Genomic DNA, 19,582 nt, shown 5'->3' on the forward strand with positions numbered 1-19,582 from the left:
ACATAACTCGTATCGCCACTGGCACAGTCGAAAACTTCTTCCTCATCTAGCAATCAATCCCAAGCTCGAAAACCCAATGTTAAAAGCACCTCTACCGCTGCACTAGTTGAATATTTTAGTATAAATTTTGCAACTTCGGGGAATTCGGCTTTCTCGGATTTTCTGTTAGAGAAACTGAACTGAAAATTTTAACAACCTCACTAAATTCAAATTTTTAGTCTGATTTGGTTTAGTTTTTCAGTTTATGTCGGTTTTTAGACAACCCGATATCTAGCCAATGATTACATGATGTGGAGTTCTTAAACGCATTGAAAATGAATATGAGCAATAATAATCAGTGTTAAAATTGAAAAAACTTTTATCTATTCTGGATGTATGCATAAAGTTGAATCATTAAATTAAATAGTTGAGTTGAATTGAATAATTTAATATATATTTTTGTTTAATTTGAAATTCCGATATATATTTTTTTTGTTCAAGTTTAAAAATAAAAAATTAATTTACTTTCAAAGTAAGCTAAATTTAAAATTTAAAAATTAATTGAACTAATTTAATTCAGTTTAATATTTTTTTTAAATTGGTTCAATTTTATTTAAAAAAACTAGAAGTTCAGTTTAATTTAGTTTGATACAATCCAGATTAAATGTCCACTTTTAGTTAAATTTATATACTAATTCTGATAATGTTTTTTTGTTCAAGTTTAAAAATAAATATTTTGAGGGTTTAATTACTCAAAAAAATATCAAAACTATAGGTCTTGTATCAAATTCTAGTTTATAAAATCACAATATTTTATAAATTTTCTTTTATGTGAAAAAATAAATTCTAGTTTATAATATCACAATATTTTATATATTTTTTTTTATGTGAAAAAAAATTTAGATTGGATCTATTTTGATACTCTCTCCATCACGTAAAGATAGCAAAAGTAGCTACTTTTTTTATCCCACAAAAATAGAAAAAATAATGTTAATTAACTAAAAAATTATTAAAATATCCTTATATTAACATTAATTGATTTAAAATTTTAATATATGTTTTTTATATATCTAAAATTTTATTGACTGATATTTATATAGTGGCTTTAGTTTGTATGAATCACTAATTTATTATGATTTACTTCAAGAAATCAAAAGAACAATTTAGAAAATTATTATAAATTATCAATAATTAGCTACTTTTTTAATTTTTGTGAAAAAACTACTTTTGCTATCTCTAGTTTTTTTTTTTCTGTATACGCAAAGGAGTATGCAATCACTGAACTCCAAGTGTCCTGATAATGGCAAGTACTAAAATGACAAGTGTCTAAAATGGTAGCCACCTGTATGAATTAAAGAGCAAGGTAAGAATCCACCAATATAATTGAGCAAAAACTTTAGGAATTGCATGCAAATATTTAGCTGCCACGACTCAGCTTCATGCAAACCAGTCTTCTCCTTCCGCCACCTGTCTGCATCTCCTGCTTCTTTTTCCAACCACTTTCTTGGCCCACTGCCAAATATTGCACTCTCCCTCATCACTACTCTCTCTATATAATACTAAATCCGATCTCCTCGATAACAAATACATATTTTATTTCTTTCAAAACAATCAACAAATTATTTCGACTCCTTTTATGCTTTCTTGGAAAATTTGCTAATTACATTGATCCAGCCATGGCGTGGTCTCCTCAAGCTGCCATGAAAGCTTACCTACACACTCTTCAATTGGTAATGTTCTTAGTTCTTGATGCAAAATTGGATATTTCTTGAAACATTTCTTGAATTTATAAGCTAATATATTTGCTCTTGATTCTGTTTTCATTATACAGTCTGATCGAAATGAAGAGGAGACTCCAAAAAGCATGGAGTTCATATCAGCTTCAGCAGCAGGAAAGCAAGCCAAACTAATGGTAGAGATAACCACACAAGGGATAACTCCATATACCATAGCTCTTGCAGTGGCAGCAGAGCAGACAGGTGGCACGCTTATTTGCATTCTTCCTCATCAACACCATTTCAACAAAATCAAAACCCAATTAAAAGATCAGCATCAACATCTCAAACATGTCATCCAATTTGTCTGTGGAAACCCTTTCCAATTAGTCACTGATTACAAGAAGATTGATTTTCTTGTTGTTGATGCCAAACTGGAGGATCGTTTAAAATTGGCGAAGATGGTTAATTTGAATCCAAGCGGGTGTATTATTGTAGAGCATAGTTTAAATTATAGCAAAAATGTTAGTATTTCTTTTGGTCAGATCTTGAAGGCCAAACATGGAGTTGGGATTGTGAGTTTGGCAATAGGGGAAGGGATTGAATTCACTAAAATCCGCAGATGCAAGAGATACACAAGATTTCATGTCACTTTTGAGAATTGAATAATTAATTGCTCCAATCGCAATTACTACATCTGGAAGTTTTGGAGTCTATTTTTTCTTATGACATTCCAAAATATGTAGTACCTTATATGTTGTAACTATACAAATTTGATATGTTAAAATTTGTAAAAAAAATTGAGATACTAATCTGATTTGTTGCTCTAAGCAAATTTTTTGGGTTTAATTGGATGTTATTTAGTTTAATTGTTATATAAATTAGGTTGTTGCAGATATTCTTTTTTTTTTAATAAATAGTAAACGATTATCAGTTTTGATTTAGGATTAATAATAAGCCAATGTCCGAATTCCTAAAGGAATAGATAATCCAAAGTCCATACGGTAGAAGTAATTAAAATCCTGAATTCAAAGAAAAAAAGAATACAAATCCTAATCGGAGACATGACAAAGCTGACTCTATATAAACCCAACATCATCCTCTCTTTAATTCATTCATTCAGTCAGTTAACTCTAATCTGCTTTGCTTTTGCTTCCAAACTTTTCAGCAAGTAATGGCTCCTTTTCTTAGCGCTGCTGTCAGTTATGGTGATCATAAGCCTAATTACTCTTCTAACATAACATGGCACGCTGTATTTACCTGCGTTGTAGCTGCCATGGGTGGTCTTATTTTCGGATACGACATCGGTATCTCCGGTGGTGTTACCACTATGGTTCCCTTTCTCACTAAATTCTTTCCATCAGTTTATCACAAGGAAGCATTGGATACTTCAACTAATCAATACTGCAAGTTCAATGACCATATGCTTACTCTCTTTACATCTTCATTGTACCTGGCTGCACTTTTTGCTTCCTTGGCCGCATCATGGGTCACCCGCAAACTCGGTCGCAAAATCTCAATGCTGCTCGGTGGTTTGATCTTTTTGGCTGGAGGAGCCATCAATGCCGCTGCTCAGGCTGTCTGGATGCTTATTCTCGGCCGTATTCTGTTAGGTATTGGTGTTGGCTTCTCTATTCAGTCGGTGCCGCTATATGTCTCCGAGATGGCTCCCTACAAAAGCCGTGGTCTGTTCACCAATGTGTTTCAGTTAGCCATAACAATTGGTATATTTTTCGCTAATTTGGTGAATTACGTGACTCCCAAGCTAATGACGAACGGCGAAGCATGGCGTGTGTGTCTCGGGCTAGCATGTGTTCCTGCTGCTTTCATCTTCATCTCTGCTCTTTTTCTTCCAAACACGCCAAACTCTATGTTAGAGAAAGGTCAAGATAAAGAAGCTAAGGAAATTCTGAAGCGCATTCGCGGAGCTAAAAACGACGACGAAATAGAATATGAATACCAAGATTTGGTTGCTGCTTGTAAAGAAGCTAAGAAAGAAGAACACTCGTATAAAGATCTTCTTAAGAGACAATACAGGCCACATCTTGTGATGGCTATACTGATCCCATTCTTTCAGCAACTCACCGGCATCAATGTGGTGATGTTTTATGCTCCTGTGCTTTTCCAAAGCATTGGACTCGGCAGTAACGCTTCTCTGCTTTCGGCATTAGTCACCGGTGGTGTTAATTTGGTGGCTACTTCCATAGCTATCTATGGAACTGATAAATGGGGTCGAAGGTTTTTATTTCTCGAGGGTGGAATTCAAATGCTCATCTTTCAGGTTTTGCTAGCAGTACTCATCGGAGTGAAATTCGGAACGGCGGGGCAAGTGACGGATCTACCGACATGGTATGTGTTCATAGTTGTGATCTGTATCTGCATCTTCGTAGCAGGATTCGCATGGTCATGGGGGCCATTAGGATGGTTAGTGCCGAGTGAAATATTCCCATTGGAGATTCGATCGACAGGGCAAAGTGTTGTGGTAGCAGTGAACATGATCTTCACATTCTTGGTGGCTCAGCTGTTCCTGGCCATGCTCTGCACCATGAAATTCGGGCTGTTCATCTTCTTTGCCGTATTCGTTCTTTTGATGACGGTCTTCATCTATTTCTTCTTGCCGGAGACAAAGAACATTCCGATTGAAGAGATGTCTCAAGTGTGGAAGAACCATTGGTACTGGAGGAGATTCATGCCTCAAGATGATGAGCCACTATCTGTTTAAATTAATGGTCTAGATTATAGAATATGTTTTAATCTTTCTTATGTTTTAGCTCTTTATTTTAGTTTCCATTACACAGTTGTAGGTTTTTTTTTTTGGAATCAGTTGAGATTGCAGTTTACAAATTCATTTTAGAGTTGTAATAAAGTTCAATATGAATTTTTGGTTTATGTTTTGGATTCCATTTAAATTAATTGAATTGTTTTTGTTTATATACACATATATATTTCTGCATTAATTTTCCTACACATGCTGCTTTGCATATGCAAATCAATCATTAATGCAATGCTGCAATTTATGTAAGGTTCTTAATCAGCTTTAAGCTGTGATGGCGATCAAATCTTGCATTGTACGTGGCTCATTATTCTTGATGATGTGAATAAAACAATGCAATTAGATTTTCTAGTTGGAGAACGCAACTGTGGTCAAGGAAGTAGGATAATTATAACAACTAGAGATAAGCATTTACTTCAAAATGGAGCTGATGAAACATACAAGCAAACGGATTAGCATTCAAAGATGCTTTGCAGCTGTTCAGTTGGAATGCTTCTGCACAAGAGCATCCAATGGAAGACCTTATAGATATATCGACGAAGATTTTGAAGTATGCGAAAGGTGTTCCATTAGCCCTCAACGCATTATAGGTTCCTTTTTATGCAACAGGAGCAAACCAGAATGGGAAAGTGTATTGAACAAGCTGGAAAAAACTCCAAATGTTAAAATCCATAATGTGTCGAGACTTAGTTATGATAGGCTTGAGGATGAAGAGAAGGATATATTTCTTGATATCGCATGCTTCTTTAAATTACAGGGGATGGACAGGGTGATGAAAATGCTATACAGTTGTGGTTTCTCAGCAGATATTGGAATTAGTGCTCTCATTGACAAGTTTTTCATATCAGTGTCGCGTGATAAGATTTCGATACATGATTTGCTGCAGGAGATGGCTAGGGAAATTGTCCGGCAAGAATCTCTTGAAGAGCCTGGGAAGCGTAGCAGATTATTTCGACATGAGGACTTTTATCATGTAGTTACAAAAAATTATCGTCTTATGTTTTAGCGTTTTGTTTCCGTTTCTGAAAATGCTTTTGAAACTTCGAAAGTCTGTTTATAATATATTCTTATAGAAGGGGTTGTTTCTCCAGTTTTGCCATTTTTGATTTCTGTTTTCATGCTACACAGTCTCACTCATATTTAATAAAAATGGAAGGATATTAAATTCCTTGCATCACTCAAGTCGCAGGAAATCTCAAAAAAGTCATTAAAGTCAATTTTTTTACAAAATGATCACTTAACTATACCTTTTATTACAAAAGGGTTCAACCATATAAAACGATGTAAAAACCTAACATTTTTGCTTACGTGGCAAGCCAAAATTACATAAAGAAACATAGTTTAGTGACCTTTTTGTAATAAAAAGAATAACCCAATGATTCTTTTGTAGTTTACAAAAAGTTTAGTGTTTTTTTCGTAACAATAGAAATACTTTTATAATAAAAGGTATAGTTCAGTGACCACTTTGTAAGAAAATTGATTTTAGTAACCTTTTTAAAATTTCCTGAGACTTGAGTGACCCATTGAGTTTAATATCCAAAAATGGAATCTAGCTTCTGCACAGTTTGAAAAACAAAAGAGGAGCTGAGCTGAGTCCAGAAATTCTATGTTATTTTACTATCTTAGATCGAAAGAGTTGTCATATAGGTTAATCAGTCTGGCAGCAGAACATTTCTGATGCAGCAAGCAATTTGGATTTGTCGCTGGATCGTGTAAAATCTGTGTAAGCATTGGAGCTGCTAACAAACTTGAATCAGTCTGATTCAATTTGTTCAGACAGCTGCAACTATTGCTGGTTTCTGCAAATTTGGTTCCATTGTTTTTTCCATTTAGTGGCTAAATGATGTTGATGAATTTGTATCTATTTGTTTTTCATTTACAACTTCTTATGCATGGTTTAATATTTTCACCGAGTTGACAACCCTTATTACAGTGCATGAATTGATGTGGTAAGCTCTGTTAGAGTGCACTATATAAATGACTTCTAGAGTCTTACTTCAATTGGTACTGCTGAGAGGTGTCAAGTTCAAACTTGGATTGCATGAAAATTTCCACAGTTCTACGTTGCAGCGTTTCGTTTCCGGAATCGGAAAGTCTATTATTGATAACATATTTTTGTAGTGTCCCATAGATTCAAACTCTAGTTAGAGTAATTATATATTTTTCTTAAAGTTGAACTCCATTTGTTACTATGTTTAATAGGTCAACAATCAGAAGTTACATATTATAAATACATTATGATTACAAACTAATGATGAATTAAAACATCATTTGACTTGGTTCAGGCAGAAAACTATTACTTAGTGTTGGTGGCTATGGAATTCATATGAGCATAGAAGTGAAATATGGAGCCAGTTTTCATTTCAGCTATCTGTAATGGGTAACATGCTATTAAGTTCGACTTGGACCCTAAAATTAGAAAGGGTAATCTACACAAATCCCCTAAAAGTGGTCCTATCTTATATTTTTACCTCAGCTTTTTTATTTTTGCAGTAATCTCTCAATAAAATATAAAAGTTTTCACAATTCTCTCATAACCCAAAATATGTTGATTTTATAATAAAATGTGACAGTTTTGCCCCGCCAACTGTATCATTTTCACCAAAATCTCTGTTCCAATTGCAAATCCTCCATCGTCTTCATTCACCGATGGCTAAGCCTCCATCTTTGGCTCCGGAGATGTCTCCTACATCTCTGCCTTTAAAATCTCCATCGTCGTCTCCGGTACCAATATTGTCTCCAAACTCCCCAACTTTAAATCCGACTCCGGCACCGGCAGTATCGCCAAAATAAGAACAAAAATCAAAATCAAAAAATAGAAAGGTGAATATATGGTCGATGAGAGCGGTAGACTGAAAACCAAAAATTAGAGGAGGTGTCGCAGGGAGCAACCTCTGGTGGGTTAATGGCCAAGGCTTCTGCTCCCATTTGCTTTGGGTTTGAGTTTGCTCGCCGATTCTCGCTGTTTGTGCTGCTTCAATGGCTATCCTGCACTTGGCTTTTTCTTTCTCTATTAATTTCACTGCTACTCTTTCTATTTCAAGTCTGTGTTGTTCTTCCAATTTCTACCATTGATATTCTCTAGTCTATAAATGTAGATATTTTTATAATTTGTTTTTATTCATAATTTTTCAATTTGGACTTAATATAAATTAAAGAAAATAAAGTACCTTCTGTTTTGCTGAAAGTGCCTCCTTGAATGTTTAACTATACATGTCCATTGTTTGCTTCAGCTCTAATCTTACTCTCCTCATTTTGGACTTTATATCATCATGCAATTTTAAATCAAAGATATTGTTCATAGTTCTTAATTACTTAAACGATAATACTAAATTGTTTATGCTCTTATCATGTTATGTGAACACCATGAAGTTTGCCCACTTTTATGGGAGCCTCCTGAATAATGAGAACCGACATCTGTGGATGTCCTTGCTGATTTACTGATTTTTTGAATGAATTTCTATTATAATGCTTCATTTATTTACAAAGAAATAAGTATTGGATTCGTTGCCCCCTTTTTAAGGTGACGATCACTGCATATGATCATACTATTACTTATGTTTTTGTTAAATTGTTATTTATATTTTTGAGATTAACTCTGTTTGCAATTAAGACTTTTTCATTCTTTGGATGGATAGTGGAGATATTGTGATTTTTAAATATTTAAACTACTATAGTTATAAAAAGAAGAGAATCAAGTCTGTTTAGAAAACTATATGTCATAACAGATGCAGATGTCATGTTTATGAACACAACGTGAAGACTTGCAAATGTATGCCTAAGAAAAAATAGTTCAGTATGTGGTATTATTTAAGGCTCACATACGGTTCACATCAGGTTGCTTTTCAGTTTTATAGATTGTCAATTACATTTCACTTAAAAACAATTTTTCAATTCTTATAATAGACTATATCTCCAAATTCTCGCTATATAAAATGTCAGATAAGATTGTAAAGAGCAGTAAGACAAAATTTATTAAAAATTAAATTAATGTAGTTCAGTTAATATAGGTTCACATCAAGTTGATTTTTAATTTTATAAAATGTCAAATATATTTCAATTAAAAAATTTATTCAATTCTTATAATAGACTATATATCAAAATCTATATATAAATGTAAGTTAAAATTATAAAAAAACTGCAAAATAAATTTTATTCGAATTGATATTAGGTTGATATTTACATTAGGTTGATAAATGGTTCATATTGAGTTCACATTAAGTCTACATTGAGTTCATTTATAGTTTATTTTAAATTTATTTTCAGTTCAAATCCAATAAACTTTAGATAGTTATTTTCGTTAGTTTATTTGTCACTATATAAATTATTTTAATATTATAAAATATTAATACATTAATTTAAATTAAGTTGACATTGAGTTTATATTGAATTTATGCTAAATTTATTTAAAGTTCACATTCAGTTCATATTTATTTCACATTCAGTTCAAATTGAGTTCACATTAAATTTACATTCAGCTCACTTTATAAAATGTCATTTAAGATTATAAAGATCAATTTGACAAATTTGATTACAAATTTAACTAAAGTAGGTTAGTTGATATAGGTTCACATCAAGTTCATTTTTCAATTTTATAGCCTGTCAAATACATTTCACTTACAAGAGATATTCAATTGGTATATAAGTAAATCTCAAAACTCTCTCTATATAAAATGTCATTTAAGATTGCAAAAAGTAGCAAGACAAATTCGATTAAAAATTAAATAAAGTAGTTCAGTTGATATAGGTTCACATACGGTTCACATCAGGTTGCTTTTATATTTTATAGACTGTTAGTACATTTCACTTAAAAACAATTATTCAATTCTTATAATAGGCTATATCTCAAAATTATTTTTATATAAAATATCATATAAAATTAAGATTGTAGAAAATAGTAAGATAAGTTTGATAAAAAAAAAATGAATTAAGGTAATTCAGTTGATATAGGTTCATATCGAGTTCACATCAGGTTGATTTTCGGTTTCATAGCCTATTGAAAATATTTCACTCAAAAAAAGATATTCAATTTATAGACAGCACCTAATTTTCTTATACAAATTATTAAATAAAAGTTGACAAATAATATTTTTATTTAAAATGATTATTGTGCAGGCACAAAAATCATGAACTTGTTTAGTCTCCTCAACATTTATCATTCTACGCAATAGCCTCTATCTAACCAAATTATCTTAATTATAGCAGCATATTCGATAGCCATCTGAGATTACATTGTATCATTGGATAGCCATCTGAGATCACATTCTCTCAAAAACCTTAACTTTAAAACTTAGTTCCTTAATATGCATTATATTAAGGGTTAATTCTATAAAAAATCACGAACTTTACATGAAATTTCATTTTAATCATGACCTTTAAAAGTTGTCATTTAAAGGCACAAACTTTCAGTTTGTTTCAAATCTATCATTTAAGTGTATTTTTGTTGACTAAATTTTTCATTAAACCAATAATAAAAGACGCAAATTATAAATCGACATTAAATCTTATTATCTTTCATTTGGATTACGTAGGATTAGGAATTTTTAGTCGGATAAAATACACCGAATTTTACTTTGGTGATAGATTTGAAACAAACTGAAAGTTCGTGCCTTTAAATAACAACTTTTAAAGGTCATGATTAAAATGAAATTTCGTGTAAAGTTCGTGATTTTTTTAGGAATTAACCCTTATATTAATCAACCATATAATATTACAATTCAAATAATAATTTTTTTATCTATATTTTAAAATTTAACAATGTAGTATAATTATCTCTTCAACTTTTGTTTCTGGGATAATCAACTTTTTCCCCTTTGTTTCATATGACATTCTATAGGTAAGAGCCGCTCGCTATCGATTTTTAACGGATAACCACACTCTTTCTACGACATCACTAACATTTCCCCAATCTATCCTAATTCTGTTAGCTCAACCATGCAATCAAATCCCAAATCAATTAAAATTAGGTTTAAAAAAGTTTTCAATTAAAAAATATAAATGAAAAAGGTACTTAACAAAGATAATACTCTAGCTTTTTCCTGCCAAACAGCTCACGCATTGCTTCAGCTATGTGAGTCAAGCTAGCAAAGCAATAGAATCACAAGCAGAAATAAAAACATTTGAGTAAAATTTCTTTACTTTTTTAGGTTAAATAGGAAAAAAAAGATTTCAATTAGAAAAAATTTATAATCAATTAAGTGGTAGGCTAGATTGTGGATCGGACTATAATGGCGGCGACGACAAAAATGAAGGAGGATAGTTTGATGGAGAAAGTGATTATTGTACTGTTAATAAATCGTGGAATCAAAGTGAAGAAGAAAGTGGGGCAAATTATTCAATGTAATAGAAATACAGTAAGAAACATATACCATAGAGAGAGATAAAATAGGAATGACAAATATAGAAAGGTAGGCATGAAAAGAATATTTTCAAATTGAGAGATTTTTGCAAAAAATAAAATTCTGAGTTACTAACATAAACATTTGAGATTCTGGGGGATTCCATGTAATTTTCTCAATTAGAAATTCAAAACTCCATGCAAACTTGGAGTTTTATTTTTGGAAGTTCGGAGTCGAATTTGGTAGAATAAGTGAGAGTTGAAATCGACTAGATTATTTATTTAAATAATTAAATTTAAATATTGCTATTGGAAATAAGGATATTATTATCAAAAATATGTAATTATAAAAAAAATATAGGCCTAAATGCACTAAAAATCACAAACTTTCGGGTGTTTTTAATATTTAATATAATCTTTTACTTTTTTGCATATTTAACATGAGCTTTCAAATTTTTTGCAACTAAGACCACGGTTATGTTTTCTTTAAAAAATTGTGTCGTTTTACACCCAAACGGTATTGTTTTACATCCAAAACGGTCTCATGGTCTTAATTGTGAAAATTTGAAAGTTCATGTTGAATACTAAAAGAACAAAGGATCAATTAACCCCCTCAACTTGACACGAAATATCAAAATGGTCCAAGGTCACAAAACCGGGTCAAAAAAGCCCACATCTATGTCAAACCGGATCAAACACACCCTCCCCCACTCTCACCCTGCCGTTTGAAACACACTCTCCATTATAAATGTAAAACAGTTGTAAATGCTCCTTAATATTTGTTTCATTTTTCAAATTAGGGCTTAAAGTTTTTTAAAAAATCAACTTAACTTCCATAATTTAAAAGGTTTATATATCAAATAATATTTTATTTAAAAACCTAAGGCTTTTTAGTACTTTTTTACATTTTTAATCCCTAATTATCTATTTTTCTCCCTAAGCCTAATCTTCTTCATCTTTCTAAACCTAATCTTCATCTTCTGTTCTTCTTCTTTTCAAACCGTCGCCGCCGCTTCCTCTGTTCTTCTTAAACAGCCGCTGGTTTGTTGCCTCCATCTTCCTGAAGCAGCAAAGTCCGCCGTTTTCTCTTCTTCTTCGAGGGTCCTCCGCCGTGTCTCCTTTCTCTACCGATCGAACAACCACTAGCAGCAACGTCTTCAACTTCGACAACAACGACGAACGACGGAACAAGCACAACAATGAAGAAGATGAGATGAAGATGACGAGAACAAGCAACGCCCCCATCACATCACCACTGCTTCCGGTCCTGCGGTCGAACAACGATGAACCAATAACTAGTTTTTGCCGTTAATCTTAGTTTCTGCCATTGATTGTAAATTAAATTTGAGTTGATTCAGTTAGGTTTTGGTTTATTAGAGGCATTTATAAGGTTTAATTGAAGGATTATTAATTTAATTAGTTTAATTATGTTAGTTGTTTAAATTTAATTAGGATTTTAAATTAGGATTATAGTTAGAATTTAATTTAGAGTTAATTTTGATTAACTAGAGTTAAATATGTCAAATTATCAATCTCACTCTCTTTTTGCGTCAGAAGGGTGTATTTGACCGATTTTCGTAACTATTGGATTTTTTTGATCCACTTTCATGACCTTGGGCCATTTTGATATTTCGTGCCAAGTTGAGGGGGTTAATTGATCCTTTGTTCAATACTAAAAACACGCGAAAATTGATGATTTTTGGTGCATTTAAGCCAAAAACAAATTATTCAAAACTTGAATAGACCGGGGCGTCTCGTGAGCTAAATATCTTGTCAATTCTATAACTCAACTCGAATAACTTACGAATTGACTCGATTGAGTTACACCTTGAATTTTAAGTAATACTTTTCCTTTCATGAGCAATATAAGCAAGCAAACGTAGGGGGAAAATGTTTCATTACTTGTGAGCATTGCATAAGAGAATTTGAATAATCTAAGGTGAATATTGTTAGTCAAAAAGTTTGATTGCCATTACATGAATTAAGACTATGAAATAATTAAATAGGATCGCCGCCGATTGAAGATGACAAGTTACATGAAAGAAGGGATTTTCAGCTCAAAAAGGAGGAAGAAAAAGATAAAGAATATCCAATTATCTGTAATTAATTTTTCATGTAGAGTATTATTAAAGTAATTTACTTATTGCAAAGCACAATGCAGTGTATCTATGAAAAGACGTTAAACATTCAATTTCGACATTTTTGTTTTTGTAAAAATAATTTACTCTCTACTTGTAAGATGTATAATTGATTTAATTTTTGAAATGCATATTACACTTTTGTTGAAGAGATTTTTTTTTTATATCAAATCTTTTTCGGAGGTGGAACCAGACCTTTGGATATTTTTTGTAAAATGATCTTTATTTTTAAAAAGTGTAATTATTGAATTTATATTTTTATACGATTGGCCCCTCAATCTTTGTTATACAATCTAGCCCTCCATACTATTTTTTTTTTTTAATTCTGCCTCTAATATTTTCGTGTTCTTCTCTTGTAGAAACTATGTTGTTTTTAAATCGCAAAGTTCATTCATGTGAGATGGTTTAACACCCAACACTAAGAACATGTTTGCTATCGACATAATAATACTAGAATGAATTTTAATTTTTCTTTTTACAAAAAACATCAAATTACATTGTTAATAAATGATACATTTAAAAAACTATAAAAATATTGATAAAATGACTAAAATATTAATATAAATAAAATGAAAAACCATATAGTTTGAGTTATCAAATAAAAGTAACGAAAGTGTAAAATATGCTAAATGTCAAGAATGTCAAGTAATTTGTAAAAATAATACATATTTATTTTTATTATTTGTAGATATAAAATGATTTAGTTTAATTAATTAATTAAATAAAAAAATACTAAAAAATAGATTAAATTGAGAAAATTTTCCAAAGGACCTTATTTTTAAATTTATTTACCGTGCTACCTAGATTTTGGAGCTCTTTACATGTTATACTTTTTTTATTTATTAAAATTAACTTGTTTAGTTTTTTAATTTCAAAAATACTTTTTTTTACTTCTTTATATTTTCTATCCTTTCTATATATTTTTTTTGTTTCTGGTGGTGTTCTTTTTTATGGTATGTTTATGGCGTATTTTATGGTGTATTTGTGTTTGTATGGGTTTTTAGTGCAAATACACCATAAAACGTCATTAAAATATAAATTTGTTGTGTACGAAATTAATAGCAAAAACGCTATAAATTATAAATCAATTCGTCTGTAAGAAATCAGTAGTATCAAAATATAATAAAACAATTATATGAACAAGGCAATAATTATATCAATAAGATCTTGATCTATAATAATTTGTGTACAAAAAATCACAAAAAAAATTAGAAATGTAAACAATTACAAAAAATCTAAAAGAGAAACCAGCGGAAAAAAAGACGACGTCGAAAAAACCAGCGGAAGAAAGACATCGTTACCACCGGAAGAAAAACGACAACGAAAAAACCATCCAAAAAATGCTGATTTTTTGTGCTCGTAGATCTAAAATATGGTTATTTGTGCTCGCAGATCTGAGAAGAAGAGAAAAAAAAATTTGAAAAAAGACACTGTATTTGATAGATATGAGAGAAAATAAAAAAAATCCATAATTGAAAGAAAAGTCATTTTCGAAATAAAAAAAGATAGCAGAGAAATTATAAAAAGATAATCTAAAATATTGTAATTATTTTCTAAAAATAAAATATTATAAATACCCATTAAAATTTCATTTGTTATAATTCGATGGGATCCCAAATGTCTTAAGAGACATGGACATGGTTACTCTACGTTGCGTTCTCGAATTGCAATCACTTAAAATTGCGACAAAGTGACTGCTATCCAATACAGAATTATAATTATGTGATTTAATTATTAGTTTAGGAGGAGATTACCAATGATGATCATCCAGATTCTTGTGTTTATCTTTTCCTATAATTAAGCTTAGCTTAATTTATTTAATTTAATAGTCTACTTGTGCTTTTGATCTCTCCATGTTACAGTTAAATTGGTTGTGGGTAATTAATTATGTTGTGGGACATTTTTGTTGGTGGCGTGTCCGCATTTTTTCTTTTTCTTGCTCTCTCTTGGGATACCAAATAAGTAATTCCTTTTAAAATAATTAATAATTAAAATCAATACTAGTAATTATGTACTCTCCCGGATTTAAAAAGTATTTATCTCATGCAATAATTGTTTCATATCATATTGATAATAAATATTTATAATTTTTTTATTTTTTAATCATTAAAAATTATACATGACCAACACACTATTGGTTGTTGTATGAATGACATGTCGCAACAATTATATTGCATAATTGTCCCTATTTCACGTAATGTGTATTACGTCATTATTCACCAAGTCAATACATATATATAATCTTAAAAAAATTAATGATTACTTATTTTTATAATTAATTTTTAACATTGTAAACATCTCATTTGCCACTACCCACCCACCGTCCAATTATTTTTTTCCGGTGGTCCGTGGAGTAGATGTACTCCTTAGAACCTACTCCTTGCTTGAGGAGGAGCAGCTCCTCATTCTCATATCGTCTTCTCAGGCAATCTGAGAAGACGACCTTCGTTTTTTCAGACCATTTGAGAAGACGCTACTCGTCTTCTCAGAGCTGTTCCTCAGACGAGGAGCAAATCTGCTCTTTAGACCATCGAAAAAAGAAAATTGGACGGTGGGTGGGTGGTGGCTGATACCCTAGATGGTTTCCAGCAGGTGTGTGGTGATGGGTTGGTGCCGATTTTATGTTTGGTTAGATTATTTTAATTTTAATTAGGTGGTTTTAGAATTTGTTTTTGTTGGATTAGATCGAATTAGATTTTTTTTAATTATTTGTGTTTAGCTGTATTTTAATTATTTTTTGGACAAGAAAAACTTTCATGATTTTAATATCGAAGTTCAAGGAATTTTGTGATAGAAAATGAAACTTAAAGACTTTCGTGATAGGAGGCCTTAAAGTCAGGAATGATGAATGATTTTAAGCCTTATCTCTCTCTAAGTTAAAGAGTTTAATTGTGAATCATTATAAATAATAAAATTATAAACCACGTGCAATGCACGTCCATAACAAACCATTATTTTTTAAAATAATTTTGGAAATTTATAAAATTAAAATCATGTATATTTATAATTTTCAAAATCTTTTTAATTAGACTACATTTTATGCATTTTTTTTGAAATATGTATAATTCATAGTTAAACATTAGAGATTAAAACAGGAAAAATTTATAATAAAATTGTACGGGAAACTTCTATCTAGAAAATGTAATTTTGGCACAATAGAGGTGTAAGTATAATCAGCTGTTTGTTTTCTAAGATGAACAATCAAACCTATTTTATATCATTCTTTTAGAAATTATGTAGTATTTGAAAATTCTAATTAATTTAGGTTTAATGTTTTAAAAAAACTCTGACTTTTCCATTTTCAATCCTATTCTGACATTGCAAATTAATAAATTTTACCCTATATTAAATTTTTTTTATTTCAATTGTACCCTAATGTGTAAAATTGACCTTTTTTTATTTGACAAAAATTTTCTAAATTGATCCTTTTTGTATTAAATTAACTTTAAATATTAAATAGACCATTTTTTAAGAATTCTTTTGAAATTTTGTCAAATAAATAAAGGTCAATTTTATGCTTTAGGGTATAATTGAAATGAAAAAATGCAAAATAGAATAAAATTGACAAGTTTTCAACGTCAGAATAGGATTGAAAAAGGGATAAAATGTTGAGATTTTTTAAGATATTAAGCCATTAATTTATCATCAAGCTCTACCAACGAGAAACATTTGATCAATTTAAATTATTATTTAAGGATTCCCAAATTTTGTAATTTATAATTTAAGATGTATTGATATATTACACCTTTTTTTACAATATATTATTCCTTTAAACCAAACACAAAAAGTAAAATTTCACGTCTTACGATGAAGGATGTTTCGCAGTTTGTCAAGCCACTGAATTTTTCAAATAATATTTTTTTTTCTTCTTTCATTTTTATTTTTATTTTAGGTTAAGTAAGAAGGCATAAAGAACCTAATTTTTATTTTCTTTTTCTCTCATCGAAATGTGAATTCATGACTTTAAAGTAATATTGCAAGTCCAAATTTGAAACAAACCCTAACGCTGAGTTACGTAATATACGATTCAATTTGTATTTTTTTAATCATCAAATTCATCAAATCGAATTCGAGATAGTTATATTTATGAAAAATTATAATATTTAAATATACAAAATCAGAAATCTGACATAAAATAAACACTTTACACCAATATGTGTCATGCTTGATTCGCAAAAAATATAAAATAGATTGTTAATTTGTTTCACTAAAAAAATATAGTCTTCCAAATTAAAATTTCTCTATTATTCGCAATTGGATTGTTGATATTAGACTATAACCATGATATTTATCACCTAAATAATATTTTATAAAAGAACTCTTGATAAACAAATAAACTTTCATAAATAAAAAAATATTTGTCATATATAAACACAGACGATAAAAAAACATTCAAACAAAAAAATAAAATATAGCCCCTACAAAATTTTATTTTTTTAGAAAAATTATTGATTAATAATTGGTTGAAAAATGAGTTAGAATGCAATAATCCACATATATACGAATGTGGTTATCTTTAACTATGACCTAATAACTAGTACTAATTAATTGGTGGTTAAAACTTCACACTTATAAACTTTTTATATTTGTTTTATTTTAGTAATATGAGATTATCTTTAATATTCCTCCTTAAGTGCAAGCAGGGTTGGACATCTGATTGTCGCTGAAAATTGAAATCTCTTAAAATTGAATTTTTTTATTTATACAGTGACAATACCAGATCGAACAGCCGAGAATGAACATATAGACAATCGATCGGAAAATTAAAAGCTCAGACCATACCTTCTATCGAAACCATATTAGAATTGATTGATAGGTAGAATATTTAATTATAAATGAGTTATAATGTAATAACCAACAAATGAATGTATTTAGGTGATTGAATCATCACAGTTATAAACTCTTTACATGGAACTATCTTTATCAATATTTATTTTTGAAATAATTTAATTCATTTTCGGTTCTTTTTTCGAGATAATTTAAATTTAATATGTGCACCGTTGATACATTTTAATCAATTCAATTAAAATGAATTGACTATTTGTTATATGATAAAAATAACATAACATAAAAAAAGAGATAACTATCATCAATAACAAGAATAGATCATTGACAAAATCGAGAAGAAAATAAGAAAATTCTAAATATTTCTTGCTTTTATAAATTTTAATCATTATCAATTATTTTTATTTTAATTATAGATAAATGTGGTGTCGCCTTTGAATGATATTTTTATTTATGTCTTTTTTTTATTTTTAATTCAATTGAATTGATTTGATCCATTAAGCCATGTATGAATAAAACTATACTTAAATTATTCAATTAGAATTAGATAATTACAATTATAATACTCATAAAAAAACTACATTTATAATAAAAAAATTCAGATCAAATTACAACATAAAATTTAAATTTAAATTAGCATCGATAAAACAGTAAATATTTAAACTTCTTTATTTCATTAGACCTAATAATATGGTATTGGAATTTCTAAGTAGGTTTAGTCCATTCTCGGGTCCTTATATTTTTTACTTTTAATTTATTTAATCTCTAATCTACTTTGTTTTTTTTAGTATAATTCTTGTACTTTTCACTTTTTATTTACTTGATCCTTCTATAATTAAATTTCACATTATAAGTCCTGAAAAGATGGCTAATAATCACCCATGACCCCTGACTTTAGGGGTACCTTACGACAAACCCCCTGATCTAAAAAAACGATCAGTAAACCCCCTGATCTTTGTGACGGCGCTCGCTAAACCCCTTTTGGACGAAAATACCCCTGGCGCCGTTTTTTTGGTCAACTGACATTTCAAAAAAAAAACTAACAACGCCACGTGTCAGTTGACACGTCATCAAAAGAAAAAAAATTAAAATACCCAAAACACACTAAATTACCCACAACCCAAACCAGTCCCAAACGACTCAAATCAAACCAAAATCCAACCACCCGAACCAGCACCCGCCCCGCCCAATTCCTGTCGTCTTCTCAGTCGAGAAGGCGACCAGCGTCGTCGCTGTTCGTCTTCTCAGTTGGACTGAGAAGATGAGCAGCTTGGTCGTCTTCTCAAGCGAGAAGACGACCGAAATTGGGCGGGGGTGGGTTCGGGTGGTTAGACTTTGGTTTGATTTGAATTGTTTGGGGCTGGTTTGAGTTGTGGGTAATTTAGGGTGTTTTGGGTATTTTAAATTTTTTTGTCTTTTGATGACGTGTCAACTGACATGTGGCGTCGTCAGAATTTTTTTTTTTTGAAATGTCAGTTGACCAAAAAAGACGGCGACATAGGTATTTTCGTCCAAAAGGGGTTTAGCGAGCGCCGACACAAAGATCAGAGGGTTTTTACTGATCGTTTTTTTAAATCAGGGGGTTTGTCGTAAGATACCCCTAAAGTCAGAGGCCATGGGTGATTATTAGCCTGAAAAGATAGATGAGATAGACGAGGGACAAAGTAAAAAAAAAAAATTTAAAAAGACTAAATAAATACTCCCTCCGTCCCCATAGAATTGTCCACTTTAATAGAAAAAATTGTCCCAAAACTCTTGTCTACTTTTAAAAAGTAACAATTTTTACTCTCAACTTTCCTATATTACCCCTATTTAAAATCCACTAATGAGTAAATTGAAAGTAAATTGTAAATGC

General features: G+C 30.4%; 2 protein-coding genes across 2 annotated transcripts; both read left to right on the forward strand.

Annotated features, from left to right (window-relative positions):
* The first annotated feature begins 1,589 nt into the window (after positions 1 to 1,589).
* Positions 1,590 to 2,434, forward strand: LOC126667277 (uncharacterized). The gene is made up of 2 exons (XM_050360250.2): positions 1,590 to 1,709; positions 1,811 to 2,434. Exons 1-2 carry the CDS (start codon positions 1,656 to 1,658, stop codon positions 2,357 to 2,359), a joined length of 603 nt encoding a protein of 200 aa, XP_050216207.1. The 5' UTR covers positions 1,590 to 1,655; the 3' UTR covers positions 2,360 to 2,434.
* A 434-nt stretch (positions 2,435 to 2,868) lies between these two features.
* Positions 2,869 to 4,493, forward strand: LOC126668630 (sugar carrier protein C-like). Its single transcript, XM_050361819.2, has one exon. It carries the CDS (start codon positions 2,869 to 2,871, stop codon positions 4,414 to 4,416), a length of 1,548 nt encoding a protein of 515 aa, XP_050217776.1. The 3' UTR covers positions 4,417 to 4,493.
* Positions 4,494 to 19,582: the final 15,089 nt, after the last annotated feature.

Source organism: Mercurialis annua, linkage group LG2, assembly GCF_937616625.2.
Source record: "Mercurialis annua linkage group LG2, ddMerAnnu1.2, whole genome shotgun sequence".
NCBI lineage: Eukaryota > Viridiplantae > Streptophyta > Magnoliopsida > Malpighiales > Euphorbiaceae > Mercurialis > Mercurialis annua.

What these genes read in the sequence shown, in the direction of transcription:
- LOC126667277 (XM_050360250.2), top strand. Translation starts at nt 1,656, where the DNA reads ATGGCGTGGTCTCCTCAAGCTGCCATGAAAGCTTACCTACACACTCTT. An exon ending in ACCTACACACTCTTCAATTG is followed by an intron (nt 1,710 to 1,810) that starts GTAATGTTCTTA and finishes TTCATTATACAG; the next exon opens with TCTGATCGAAATGAAGAGGA.
- LOC126668630 (XM_050361819.2), top strand. Translation starts at nt 2,869, where the DNA reads ATGGCTCCTTTTCTTAGCGCTGCTGTCAGTTATGGTGATCATAAGCCT.